This window comes from Thermobia domestica, chromosome 5 (genome assembly GCF_964235325.1).
Source record: "Thermobia domestica chromosome 5, izTheDome1.hap1.1, whole genome shotgun sequence".
In the NCBI taxonomy this organism is placed as follows: domain Eukaryota; kingdom Metazoa; phylum Arthropoda; class Insecta; order Zygentoma; family Lepismatidae; genus Thermobia; species Thermobia domestica.
Window position 1 is genome coordinate 125399045 of NC_137458.1, and position 14947 is coordinate 125413991.

The 14947-nt window shown below is 38.0% G+C and overlaps 1 protein-coding gene across 2 annotated transcripts in view; it reads right to left on the reverse strand.

The window, feature by feature from the left end:
- UGP (UDP-glucose pyrophosphorylase) overlaps positions 1–14947 on the reverse strand; it is a 142072-nt gene that overhangs the window by 97139 nt on the left and 29986 nt on the right. The window contains exons 2-3 of one of the 2 annotated variants that reach the window (XM_081759069.1): positions 7210–7297; positions 555–3327 (exon numbers count right to left, since the gene is read on the reverse strand). The exons of the other annotated variant lie outside the window; for it this stretch is intronic. Coding sequence (XP_081615195.1) covers positions 564–3269 — 2706 coding nt within the window. The 5' untranslated portion in view covers positions 3270–3327; positions 7210–7297 and the 3' untranslated portion in view covers positions 555–563. Of the gene's footprint in view, positions 1–554; positions 3328–7209; positions 7298–14947 lie in introns of those variants that run through there. 2 annotated transcript variants of the gene reach the window in all.

A 14947-nucleotide genomic window follows, 5' to 3' on the forward strand; every position in this document is an offset into this window, starting at 1 on the left:
CAGAAGCCAGCGATTTGACAGGTGACATCTTGGAAGAAGTGGAAGATGACACTACTTTATTTTCTTGACGAAATTGTAGAAGTTTTCGTCTGTGAATGGTCTTCGACAACGGAGTTGTTTTGTACAAAAAACGCTCATTTCGGAATGCCACATAAGCTTCATGGCCACGTGTCAGGCAATTCAGGATTTCTTCCGCATCAGAATCTAGTACGACTTCATTCGACATGAAATGGTGCAACTTCACAGGACTGTGTACCTTGTACGGATTTTCTCTGCGCTCCATAAATTCTACCATCCTGTTAATACAGTTACGAACTTCATCACCTACATTGCCAAGGAACTCATGATGAATTTGCAAGTCATAGTCTGTGATATACCAAGAATCTGACTGAAGGTTTGACGTATTGAAAGAACTTCGTGGTATGACAGTTCCCACTCTGTAATATAGTTCTTTCTGCGCGTCTGACCCACAATTCCTCCCGATGATTTCTTAGATCTATTTATAGTCTGCTCAAGTGCCATATCAGCTCCAACTGCACTAAATACATTGTTCGTTCTTCTGACTACGAAGTGACCATCATGAACTGAGCATTTATTTCTGGGTGTTGAGTCTCCAAATTCTTCATTTGCTCAAGGTAGAGGGACGCCCACCGCAGGTAATTAATTCGATTGAATGCCATGAATACCGGAAGCAACTGCTGTACAGTATATAGATGCAGCGGCCAATCTGCTTCTCGGTCAGCTCTTATAAGGCTTCTCAGCAGAAATACTAGATGCAGAAACTGTTCAAGGTAGCGGCACTGCTCTGAAATTGAGCAGAGTTTCTCTGAAAAGTTCTGCAAAGCCTTCGATATTTCTTCTGAATTACTGACCAACTCCATGAACTGATAGGAAGCACGTTCAGCTTGCCTTTCTTTCACAATAGTCATAGTGTCAACGAACTGCTGGATGACAGATGCATAACATTCACCTTCTTCTTCTAAGAATGCCTTCCACTTTAGCATAAACACAACATCTGCAATCATAAACATGCCTCTCACTGCCCTAACATAGTTAGTTCCCTTTAGAATACTCTCCGTCACTTTGGGCCCAAAAACAGAATTTTCTATGAAAAGGGACTCTAAACCACTACCACAAATATACTTTCCTATGCAGGCCAGAAGGACTTTTGTCATGTGGAATGATCCTAGCATGAGGACAATGTTTGGAAATTCATTGGTCGTAAGTTGAATTTCGGCAGCAATGTGATACACCCCTTCGTCACATACTACGGGCATTGAAGACTGGTTTAAGTGTACAAGTAGGCTCTGGAAGTTTCTCATTGCTGTATATACACTATCATATTCCGTTACTGGATACGGCAGTACTGGAAGAAAGCCAACTTGTTTCTTGGGAACATTTGAATCCGTTATCATGGCATTCACAGCACCCCACGTTAGAGCGGATTCTTTAGTTTCTAGCTCGTACGCAGCGTGCATTATGTCTAGAGTTAACTCCTTCTGACGCAGATTATTGATGTCTAAATCATACAATTCAGGTGAAATTGTCAGTGTGTTTTGAATGGATATAGGTTGTACCTTCCTTTGGTATTTCTTCAATTCCTGAGATGGAAGCAAGGACCGAAGATGACTGGAGGTCTTGCTAATACCGACTTCCGACAATTTCGGTTTCGATGGCACTTTTGTTGGCACCTCCTGGAAAAGCACCATGACTGTATCGTGGCTCCCATGCATTCCTGACAGAGTAGCTTCTTCATGGTCAAAATTGTCCATAGCTCCTATCGTGAAACTATCACCCTGAAAGTGGCTTGGAAGAGACAAGGTGGAGGAACAGGTCTTAAGTGTATATTGTGCAAGGTTGCTTCGTGCTTGCATGATTTCTTTATAGCCAACTGACACACCTAATTTGTTCATAGTTGAGATCAGTTGCCTGCTTTTGCATTTCTCATGAATTGAATGTGCCACCATCAAATGCATGGGGGTTGCTTTCCTACCACGATGTACATTATAGAATAAAATCTGGAAGATTGACTTCAATACATTCTGCAAATTTAGATTATGTTGGTCTGGAAATTCTTCAAGATCATTTTCACTGTTATCATCAGTCATATGTAGATCTTGGCTTGAATCCGCAGATATGATGTTCAGCTTGTCCACTTGTAGCACTTCTGCTAGAAAATCCAAAACAGGTTGAGGAATTCTAGTTGTTGACCAGGACTTATGAAGTTGCTGACTGTCCCCAAATTCTCCTTCAATACCAAAATCTGTGTGAAGGAGAGCCGTTCGTACTTCTTTCGCTGCACTCTTAAGTATATTGATCGATCTCAGTTTGTCAGCTACTTCTTCGGCACTAAGTAATGAGCTGAAAACTAGAATCGGTTTATTTCTTTCCGAAGGCTTCGAAAACCTGACTTTTTCTCCGAAAACTCTTAAGATATAAAGTTTAATTTCGTTGTTATTAAAAGTCAGTTCACTGTTTCCATTAATAAAGTCTCGAATTTCCGACAATGTCAATCCACAACCTTCATCCAATAGTTTCTTGATTATTGGTGCCACTTTATTAAACACTTCACTTTTATTAGATTTCTTAGACTCGGTAGTTACGCCAACTGATTTCTGAGAACATTTATTGAACTTTAGAAGATAGTACTCAAGACAGGTCTTATGATAATATAGATCTGCACCGAAAACAGAAAATTCATCCTCCAAGTCACAAGTTCTAGTAAACACGTCATCTTTAAAGAACATGGTTGCTGATAAAAATGTAATTGCACGATTTGATTCACACATTCTATACTTTTGTTTATTTCCGTTGTGCTTCTCTTTCCCACATACTACACATAAAATATTTCTTGCTTTCTTGTTTGAAGATGGTGATTGTCGGGCTGGAGTATTTGCTCTCATTTTCCTTGGTATTGGCTCAGATTGAGATTGTATTGAACTTTGATCCTGTGCTGCAGTTTCACTACTTTCTCTTTTCCTTTTCTTTCGTAACAACACATTCTTGTTTGTATATAACTTGTAAGATGCGTTATTACAATGATACACAAATTCTGCACCTGGCTGAAGATCCTTAAGTCTTTTCAGAACATCATCCTTGCGAATTTGAGCCGCAGCTATAATAGCTTCTCTCCCTCGGAAAGACGCTGTTGTCTTACCGGAAGATTTGTCACAATTCTGGCAAATGATGCAGGCATTTACGTCTAAAATGGATACAGAGGAAGGGGACTCTCGGGATAGGGAGATGCCAAACAGGTCTTCTGTAGTCATTTTTTAGGAGATTAGTGCCAACTATGAATTTTTATTATTCCACTGGCCACATCAGAGTCTGTAAAATAAAACAGAATAATAATTACATGAGCTACATACTATATGAACAAGCATGTAAATAATAATACTTGATAAATGCAATAACATTTATTATTTCATTTCCCGCGACACAGTAGCCTATTACCTTTAATTTAACGATAAAATGAATGGACTAGTTTAATTTGTTGAAAAGTAATAGCTTCGAAAGTTTTGCGCGGAGTGAGTGTTTTTCCCGTAATTAGTTAAGCAGTCCAAAAACGCTGCACCCTGCGTCACTTAAACTTAATTAGCTCCGTCATTTTTTAAGATGTACTAAAGATATTAGTAACGATAGAAAGCTAAGATTATGCTCTTTTAATTATTTTGGGTTGCATTTTAAAATTTGTAACAGCTTCATAGCAATTTGTCATGAAACGAAGAAAAAGAAGTGGGAAAAATTGATTTTTGGCCCAAATGACTGCTATTTTAAAATATTGCGGCAACATGTAAACAATATACCCAGGTTTCTTACTTATACTATCCATTTTCTTTAATTTGATACAAGAACGAAGTTTCTAGCTTGTTTCTGTGAGAAGATATCCCAGTTTAAATATAATTTGGTATTTGGCGCGCGGGCGCCATCTTGAATATCGAATTTCGCAATGAAGGCCCCGGTTGCGGAAGTGTTACCTTCGATTTTTTTATTGTTTAATCACCATCTAACAGGTTCTGAAGAGATCTGCTGTCATCCCCAATTTTTCTACAGCTCTTATGGACAGAGCCTAGACTAATACAGCAAACACACCCGAACAACCTGCTTCGATATCTCCATTTCTATTCGACACTGGACGCGCTGACTCCCATATTTGCGCAACGAGCCTGTATTGTTGAAAGTCGATGGTCAGACTAACGCCCGAACGCCTGGCAGGCACTGCGTAATTTCGTTTCCTCTCTGTAAGTGCGAGTATTTGTAATGTTTGCTCCAAATATTATGCCCATATCAAGAATAGTGATGTGATAAAAATATTATGTAAAATAGAAAAATTTACATGTAACATCACACACCCTAGCTTTTTGACAAGTGTGTTATTCGCAGTAACCCTTCAACGAATAACTGGTACAAACAAGAACTTTTACTATATCAAATAGCCTCTATATCCGATCAATAAAATATACATGAAGGAAGGGAGAGGGGAAAGGGGGAGGAAGAGGTTGAAAGAAGCCAAATAATTTTTTATACGTTTCGCATTGCATTACAAATACGCATCTTTTTTATAACACTTGGCTGTTGAGGTAATAACGTCACAAAACAATCACTTGAGTCACATGAAAGTCACATAGAAGCAACATGCTTGTTCGCTCTTTACCTGTGAAGCCATTGCCCCGTCTTCATACTCGGGCTACGCAGAGGCTTGTGATGTATTTCTGTACATCTTCCAAAAAGAGTCAGTAAAAAAATGTAAATGAAATAGCTTCTATTGCCAAAAGACAAATGAAAGTACGGGAAGAGAGGAAGGAAACAGTTGGGGGAAACAGAAAGCATGTATTCATTTCCACATCGGAAAATCCATCTTGCAAACTTACAAACACAAATAAAGATACATACGTTTCACTATAGGGGGCGATGACATCACAAAACAACAAAAATTTTAAGTAAAAATAGTGGGGACGCGGCACAAGTTCTAAGCCACATAATACATAAAATTTAGGTCTAGTGCCTATATTTTTATGTCTTATGCCGTTTAGGACTTATGAATGTTACCTAAAATAGTGAAACAGCATAAACTATCCTCCCTTCCCTCTGACGTCATCCATCACCCTTTCAATGCTTTTACGATGGAGAAACCCATTACATTATATTCATTCGCCTTCCAAGAACAGGTGGAACCAAAAATTAAGGATTTTGTTCCATTTATGGGCTTCTACAGCCTATCGATTTGGGAACTACCTACATTGCTTACTATGACACGATGGTACTCCAAAGGGTTAACCCTCTATGCAAATTAGAAGTGATAAAATCAACGATTTATGGTTTTAATGTTGATCACCATGCAGCAAAAATGATAATAGATAGCGACAAGCAGTTTCTTGATAACAGATTCGGTAACTGCAAGAGTATCTTCCATCTCCGATTTCATTTTTCTCGTGTAGGTGAAAGTTGTATAAATCTACCACACTATCCTACTTTGGGGAGGAATGATACTTATATTCATGAAATATTGACTTCTCTTAGCAGGGATTACACTCTCATTATCTTAAAAAGTATTTCTTAAGGGAGAGTTGCATTAACGGATACAGATTGATTTTTGGAGTGCTGAGTATAAATGCATCGTGTGCATATAGCATAAAAAATGCAATGCATAGCACACGAACTAACTTAAAAACACAAACCAATCTGTGGTCGGTGCTCACTAAAAAGCACGAAAGCTATTTAACCGAGTCAGGACAGAAGCACAGCAGTGAGCCTGTGGAATAGCATGAGAGTGCGTCCGTAGGGAGTATGCGCGTCAACGATGTTGAGTATATACACAAACCAGGACAGTGGAATAACATTTTATGGCATAAAAACACATGCTTTGGGTGTGGCGCAGCTTTACAACACTTCTATGATCACTTTATACATTGGTTTTACATAACACACCAATTCATCAGGTCTTCCTTATGGAGTACAACATGGCATAGAGCACAGTATATTTTGCATTTCGTATTTCTATCTTATTGGAACTGTACATGTGGGAGATGAGATCTTGATATATACTGACTACTTATATAATGTTATGGCCTTTGTTTACCAATAAAGTCAGCTTTTTCACCTACTTTTTTTTTCGATTTCCTACTCACATTCGATCGTTTTATGGTTCAATGCGTTAAATTAGGTTAGGTTAGAGTGGAGTAGGGTAGGGTAGGTTTCACCTTATTTTTTTGCGATTTCCTACTCACATTCGGTCGTTTTATCGTTCAATACTTTAAATTAGGTTAGGTTCGGTAGTCTAGCGCTAAATTACTTCAAATTTTCACCACACGTTACTCAATCATGAATTGTCAGCCACCATATCAACTCACTTCTGCAAACCATCCTGTTTTGGGCTAATTTTAGCCCCCATCTCTAAATTGGGCTTGTAGATAGCCTGCTCCCCCCAATTCTTTATCACCGGAACTGGAAGTCACTACTACTACTACTATACTACTACTGCTACTACTACTACTTCCAGTACTACTACTCCACTACTACTACCGGTACTACTACTATACTATTACTGCTACTACTACTACTACTACTACTACTACTTGTATCGAGAACAGAACCCAACCAACCCCTGCGGAGCTTTTAACCCGTTCCTACTACTACTGCTACTGCTACTAACTACCACTACTACTACTGCTACTAATACTATTACTACCATCACCACCACTACTACTACTACTAATACTACTTATACTAAAACTTCCTTACCACAAGATTTACATCTTAAATCTTTATAACATGCGATTCCGATTCATTATGAATTAATATGAATCGTTAGAATCACTATGATTCGTTAAAAATCACTGGGGAGAGCGGGCTATACTCAAATCCTTAAATTTGTACCAATATTATTGTGAAATCAAGCAACATATTTCTTTCATAAATTTAATACATATAGGCCGGCGTAAAACAGGGTAGTAGCAAACTTACTTCTAATTTTCCGGTTTGAATATTCACAAGCGGTACAATAGGAGATAGCAAGAAATGACTTTCAATAGACCCTAATTAGTTTATGTAATGCGTCATAACAGCAGCAGGTAAAGTAACAGCCTATAGCAATAAATAAATAAATACACAGAAGAGTCAAACGTAGTACTAATATTTTGGATAATTTCCTACATTTCTTACTTTGAATGAAACTATTTGTAATCTGCGTTTTCTACCTTATCTACATACCCCATGTTCTGCTCCTATCACAGTATCAGCTTCTGGAAAAACAAGATTTTGGTCTCCAATTCTGTCTTGGTTCCAATTCTTCAAAACTCTATGTAGTTCCATTACAAAAATAACAAAAACTTCTTATTACTTAAAATCTGAATTAGATTATTATTTTGTTTTATAAACAAAGGCTTTCATTCATTCATTAAATAATATTGTGGTTCATATTCATTCATTAACTAATATTGTGGTTCATATTCATTCATAACTAATTACAGTCGCAGCACTTTGGCTAGTCGTCTATTACACTATTATTGTCCTAAAGTTGAATAACTGTACTGAATTATGTTGCACTTGTGTTAGTCATGGCACAAGTCGCAACTGAAATGCCGCAGGCATAAGCCTGAATTCACTTGCTCTAAATAATAAATTGTTACAAAGTAAATAAAATGTAGCTAGATAATAAGTACATTGAGGCTAGGTACGTACACACATGATAAAAACTGCATATAAAATGAAGTAAATCAAACCTTTAATTTGTACTAAACAGAATATTCAGACGAAATAGGAGTTCGGTACTGATTAAGTACAGCCTATCATCAGGGGCGCCCGAAGAAAATTTTCTAGAGGGGTCATCTCCATGGTTGCCATATTACGCCCTGGTATTTAATGTATGTGGTTTGTTATATTACGTATACATTTTCGTGAGCCAGGGGGCCCCGTCCCCCCGTGCTTCCCCTTCGGGGCCCCATGTCTATCATAAAAACTGTGACTCTTGTGAACAAGAAACTACGTTTTGTGTGTGTGTGTGTGGCTAGCTAGAGTTGCTTTGGTGCACATGTTCGTAGGTTCGATTCCCTATAGGAGAGCACAAAAATTCAAAACCATTCATTTTCATTGATCATCCATCTCCTTTAGACTAAAGGGCATGACTGTGGAGCTTTAAATTAATTATATATATTATAAATTTAGAAAATGTGTGTGTCACGAAGACCTGGACGTAAAGTAAAATGTGTCGTTAATCAAGAAAGGTTGCAAATCACGGCTCTACACTGTGAAACAGTGTCGCTATATCGTGTTCCAGTCCACCACTTCCTTATATAGTGACAACGTTTACTATATTTTCAACGAATTCCCCCTTCCGTTATTCTCTCAAGGTCTCATAAGATTCTTTTACTTCAAAGTCAAGGCCAGTTAGTTTAGAATGAACAGATAATTTATATACACGAAATCACTTGCATCTTGTTCATTACAGCTTTGGAAATGTTTCACTGTATAATAAAACAAAACTGACCAAAGCACCAAAAATATATATTTATAATTCTTGTAATATTAGTACAAATATTATTAATATATATTTGGTATTTTGGTCAATTCTGTTTTATTAATAGTACGAAATCACTTTAATGCAATTTCAGTCACTGTTCTAAGAAATCTATATATATAAAAGAGAACGCACAAATCCTTTGTGAACTCATCACGCTAATACGGCTGAACCAATTTCTTTCATTTTTGGGGGGTTGTTAGGATTTGGACCCTAGATGGTTTTTATCATATCACTTTAATTTTTAATTACCAGTGTCTTGAGATAATTGACCATTCAAGTGTCCATACGTACAAATCCTTTGTTATTAGTTCATCATAGGTAAAAATAAACGTATTTATATGCAACCCGCATGACCATGTGACTCGGCGGGTTAACATAAATGACAGGCGCTATAATGTTAACATTTACTGCAATTTGAAAGCGAAAAAGTAAAAATTATCTAAGTAACAAAGTTTATTGCGTTCCGGGGTGACCGCAGCGAAGCGGGGCGGGTTAACATAAATGACAGGCGATATAATGTTAACATTTACTGCAATCCGCATGACCGTGTCACTCGGCGGGTTAACATAAATGACAGGCGCTATAATGTTAACATTTACTGCAATTTGAAAGCGAAAAAGTAAAAATTATCTAAGTAACAAAGTTTATTGCGTTCCGGGGTGACCGCAGCGAAGCGGGGTGAACGCTGCTAGTAAGTATATAAGATTAAAAAGAAAAGGAATGAATATACACCGATATACTAGCGTTGATCACCCGCTTCGCTGGGTTGAAATAAAAACTTTAAATGCACAAATTATGTCATGTGTTTAGCAGAAATTAAATATTACTATTGTGATCTGAATTTGGATTTAAACGGCTTGGGAAGTGTCACTCTTCATCTCAGCGACCTCGAAAACTATGGATTCGACACTAATATCAGTCCTTTTCGATCATTATATCTATCTATCTATCTATCTATGCGGCAAAACAAACAGTACCGGAATCACATAGTTGACATTTATTTATTTGTTGTACAGCGGAGGACACTTCTAAATGGTACAGCCATATGGAGATTTACGGCTAAGGTGTACCATTTAGAAGTCTGCCCTGTCGCGACAAAACGCTGTAACTTTGGTGGAGCAGTTTTGAGAAAAAGAGCCGTAAAGTCGCTACAGACCGGCTAATTTCCTACTTACATCGAAATTCTCTTTGGTATATTTTCAAAAGTATTTGACTCAGCTCAATGCTGGGCCTGGTGAACGTAAGTATCGGTGGGGGAAATTCAAAAATACTTATAACGACAAAACAATGTAACTCAAGTTACAGCGTTTTGTCGCGACACGGCAGAAGTGTCCCCCGCTGTACTCCGCGGCAAAAAACCTGCAACATGAGCATATAAGTTTGTGAAATGACGAAGTCTTTTGCTCCAAAATAAGTGTGCACGCGAGGAGGCCGAGGTTTATCTTGGCGTGATTCGTTCCACTTAGACGTTATGTTCATTCCCTGTGCTGTTAGGTGTAGTTTCACAATAAAATTATATCCTCATGTTGCAGGTTTTTTGCCGCGGATTGTACAACATAACGAAACATAAGAAAGGTTGTCAAATGGATGTCAACTAAATGTTACTCAACACATATTGTAAATTTACAAGGAATCATTCCTGTACATCATGTGTTCAAAATGTTGAACATTATGTCGCACATATTCTTCATAGCGGTCCTGTAGATCGATGAGCATGTTAGTGAATACGGTTTGCTAGAATGACAAAGCAAATGACCGAATCTTTTCTCTTAACTCCGGTATAGTGGTAGGAAGTTCTGTTCGGAAAATTGCTTCCTTCAGCATACCCCGTAGGTAGGCATCTGGAGTCATGAGGTGAGGAGAGTGCAGGGACGTACGCAGGAATTTATTTCGGGAGGGGTCTAAAGCGTTTCGGGGGGTCCAAATACAATTTGAGGCTAAATTATATGAAAATTTCTAAAATTGTCCCTAAAAGTAGACTACATTTACAAAAAATTCGGGATTTGGGGGGAGGTCCGGACCTCCACGACCCACCCCTTGCGTACGCCCCTGGGGAGTGAGAAGGATATGGAAAATCCGTTCCACAGGAAATCAAGCGATGTCCAAACTCTTGTGACCAGAAGGGTAAGTCTCACTTGCAGTGTAGGCAATAGCTCCGTCTTGCTGCATCCATTGTTATAACGACAGATTTTTCGTGCGGTAAAAGCCGCACAAATCATGCTAGACAGGGTCAATAAAATCAACTGTCGATTGATATGGCGAGCAAAGTACACATGGCTTTTCATCACTGAATCATATGTTACTGATGAAATCTTCATTTTCATATGCCATAGCTAACATTCCAGAGCAATACAGTAGACGTTCACGCTAATCTCCTGCAGTGAGACGCTGCCCCACACCGTATGAGCGGAAATATTGCTCGACAATAAGTACCTCCTCCACTGCTGTAACATTATCTTAGCACCAACTGCACACTACGCTAGTCCTCACACAACTAAGCACACATGTGGCACTCAAAGCTCATACCATATAGCATCTGAGCGCCACCCGTACGCGAATTCCAGTACTGTTTGTTTTGCCGCATACTGTATATATATATTAGGGGTATTCCGGAATACTTCGGAATGAAAATCTTAATTCCGGAATCGGAATTAAAAATTTAGTTATTCCGGAATTCCGAAATCTCGGAATCCCGGAAGTTCACTTCGAAATTTCGAAATCTCAGAATTCTAGAATTTCCGAAAGTTCAACCCGAAATATCGGAATTCAGGAATCTCGGAACTTCAGCCAGAAATTTCCGAATTCCAGAATATGAGAACTTCGGTTCAGCACTTCCGAATCTTTGAAATTCGGAATGCCCAATAACGGTACGTCGATCCAGCATATCGGAATGTCGGAATCCTGGCCCACGAAATTGCAGAACCGAATAACTTCGAATTTTGAAATTTTAGAATTCCTTGATTTCGTAACTATAAAAGTTCAGAATCTGGAATCTTCAAGTAACATGTTATGAGATAGATATCAACACTCAGACAAATGTAATGATGAAACTTCCTTCCTTTTATTCATTGTTAGTGCCGGCAATACTCCGTCTTTCTGCAGAATGGAAAGTGCTGAGCAGAAGAACTCATTCAACAAAGTGTAAAGACTTCATTTACTGGTTCTCGTCTTGTTCTAATGTTCTACCCAAGGGTAGGTTCTATCATGTTTATACATCGTTGCTAGCTGGGCCACTAGTGCAATAGGGAAAGAGTATCGACCAGTTTCTTCCCTATCTGGCTTCAAAATGACATATAGAAAATGGAAAATTTAAAACCAGGGTGAAGCCATAGATTGCGAGACAACGTCGGCGCACAAAAAAAAATATGGAATTTGTGGATCAACTCAGCAGCGTTTTCCATCATGATCAAAGTCTAAGAAACGTAATTACAGGAATCATATATTCTGCAGAAACAAATCCTGAAATAACTAACTGGTGAAGTAGGGAGCAGAATTCTTGTTGATATGAACGATAAATTGCGTATGTTGTGCATACCATGGATAAATTGGTTACACAATTTTCGTTCAAGAGAAATAAAATGGTGAAACCAATGAGGACAGTACCGATAGTTAAGGTGAAGGGTGAGATATTTTACACATACCCTCAACTGCTTTTCCAATGTCTTCTCATTTTCACAAAAAGTAGTGAATTCGATTTGAAACATGTTTTTCATTACGAGCTATCTACTTACCCAGCTTCGATATTTGATAAATATGGACTTGTGAGGGATTTTGGGTAGGCCCAGCTTACAACGTACGTGCGCGGCCAAAACCAGGCAACCCCTCCAACCAGGAAATCTGTACTATGTCATTGATGGTGGGTAGTTGCTTCATCGCTTGCTTTGGAGTAAGCAACAAACATCTGAAGCACTCTTCCTTTCATATGTACAGTATGTTAAGTCACAAAGTTCGGGCAAGCAACTATTATATCTGATGCCTCAACAAAGTCTGAGGCTCACTGCAACGCAACAGAGGTCTGGAGGGAACAAAGGTGCATGTAACTCAGTCGACGGTTCTCGTCATCACCACACACATGTTCTTGAGCAACAAAGAAAACAAGCAGACTTTTGTAACACTGTTGGCTGAGAGGAAGATGGGTATGGTATCAAACATGCTCCTGGAGACGCAGATGTCCTGATTGTAAAACAAGCTACTGAAAGATCGAAGGTGTATCCGACAGCAGTTATTGGTGAAGACGCTGGCCTTCTAGTCCTGCTAATCCACTATTTTGACAACTAACTCAATTATGTCTTTTTGTGTCCTGAACCAAAGAAAAGTTTCAAAAGTGTGATGGTTTACGACATTAGGACAATGAAAAAAACACTAGGTGATGCCGTGTGCTCACACATATTCTTTCCTCATGCACTACTAGGATGTGACACTACATCCAAACCATATGAGTTAGGGAAACGGGCTTCTATTCTACTCTAGCGGAGGAATGAGTGTTTCCGAGAACAGGCCGCAATCTTCAGAACTCCAGGGAGAACACAAGAACAAATCAAGGCATCTTAAAATAAAGCTATGGCATGTCTGTATGAGTGTCGAATTGACCAAACTCTCAATGACATTCACTATCACAAGTTTATCTCCAAAACAGTTAAATCGACAGCTCAAGTGACGCCTGAAGTACTACCGCCTACTGAAGATGCCTGCTATCAGTCTCTACGTGTATATCTTCAGACTCAGACCTGGCTTTCCAATTATCTCAATTCGCTCCAATGGGGTTGGGAACTCCCGTGATGGACATCTGTCACCAGTGAAAATGACTCAATTCCGCGCACCTGAGCAGTTGTTGAAGTTCATAAAATGTACCTGCTACTAAACTCTATGTTCTACCATGCAATGCAACTACAAGAAACATGGCCTTGACTGAACAAATGCCTCCTCTGAAAGCCATGGAATCACATGATATATATGCGACAAAAGTGGAACCGGAAAGCGATGATGTCTAATTCTGGTGCCAGTGCTTCACCTGCTGCTTCGTGTAATTGTGATTGAAGAAAGATATTTTTGCTTGATTATGCTTTTCCCTTTTCGATCATGATAAATTATGAAAAGAGATTATATTATTCTTCCAGTTTTCACTGAGTTACTTTTGTAATTTTTGGTCCATTTCACAGCAACCATAAAAACTGGTTTGATCATTTGAACATATTTCTAAGTTAAATAACAAAACTCTCTTGTTGTTCTTCTAAATTTGTCACAACTTTGTATGGTAATTAAAAGATATTCTGTGCATAAATTATTCATTGATGTTGGTGGCCTTCATAAACGTACGTTATCGTTGGACTAGACACCTTCGTAGCACATTACTTTTTACAAGAACGATGATAACAGTTAATTTTTGCATGTTTTTTTACATTTTGTGTTACAAAAAATGCGCAAAACATGTAAAAATTAACTGTTATTACGGCATATAAGTTTCTTACATGATGTTTCGTACCAAATAATGTTATAACTATTCAAAAAATATAGAAGTTGTTTTCGGATATCGCGTTTCCTGGTTCGCTCTGGATTGGAACCCCTGAAGGCAATTATGGCGGTTTAACATATACAGCGTTTTTTAAAGGAATAGATTGTCAATGACGTAAACTATATAGGAGTAGACTTGCAAAGACGAGTACATTCATCTTTAAAAACTATCTGTATATATATATGTAGTGGCGATCATTAAGATTAGGTCAACATTGTGATTACTATTATTCGGGATTCTAACACCAACTTCCATCTGATTCAGTTCGGCATACATTTGGCTCGAACTCAAAATAATCTTTATAGGTGGAATCCGTACATACAATCACTCGTCGACTCTATATTCATATCAGCCATCTCATACATATCACACAATATACAAATATACGGTACACTACTTCAAGCCTCAACCAACAAAATAAAATACAGTTTTGACGTCATCACAAATAGATCATATTATATGCATTTTATTAACTTAATTGCATTTGTTGTTTAATTTACAAACGAACGCATGCATATATATAAGTGCGTATTAGATGATCACTTAGCACATCGTAAGGTGAGATGAAGTAGTTGAGGTGACCCGAAACTTATTTATTCAGACATAGCTTCCATCTCATTCATATCACAATAAATACACAAGACACTGATCAATAATAACCATTAACAGGAATATATCAACTTTTTCAAGATTTATCAATCAGTGAACTACATAAATTTAACGTTTTTCACTATGTTCAGTTCGTCGTTATATAATTAGATCTTTTTTTCTTATCTTACAATTTTCAATCAACAACAGTATATATATTCTTTTCTTCTCTTCTAATATGTTGGATTATAAACCTAACGTCATAAATATATTTACAACAGTCGAAAACGGACATAATTATATTGTAGAATATTACAATAATCAGATTT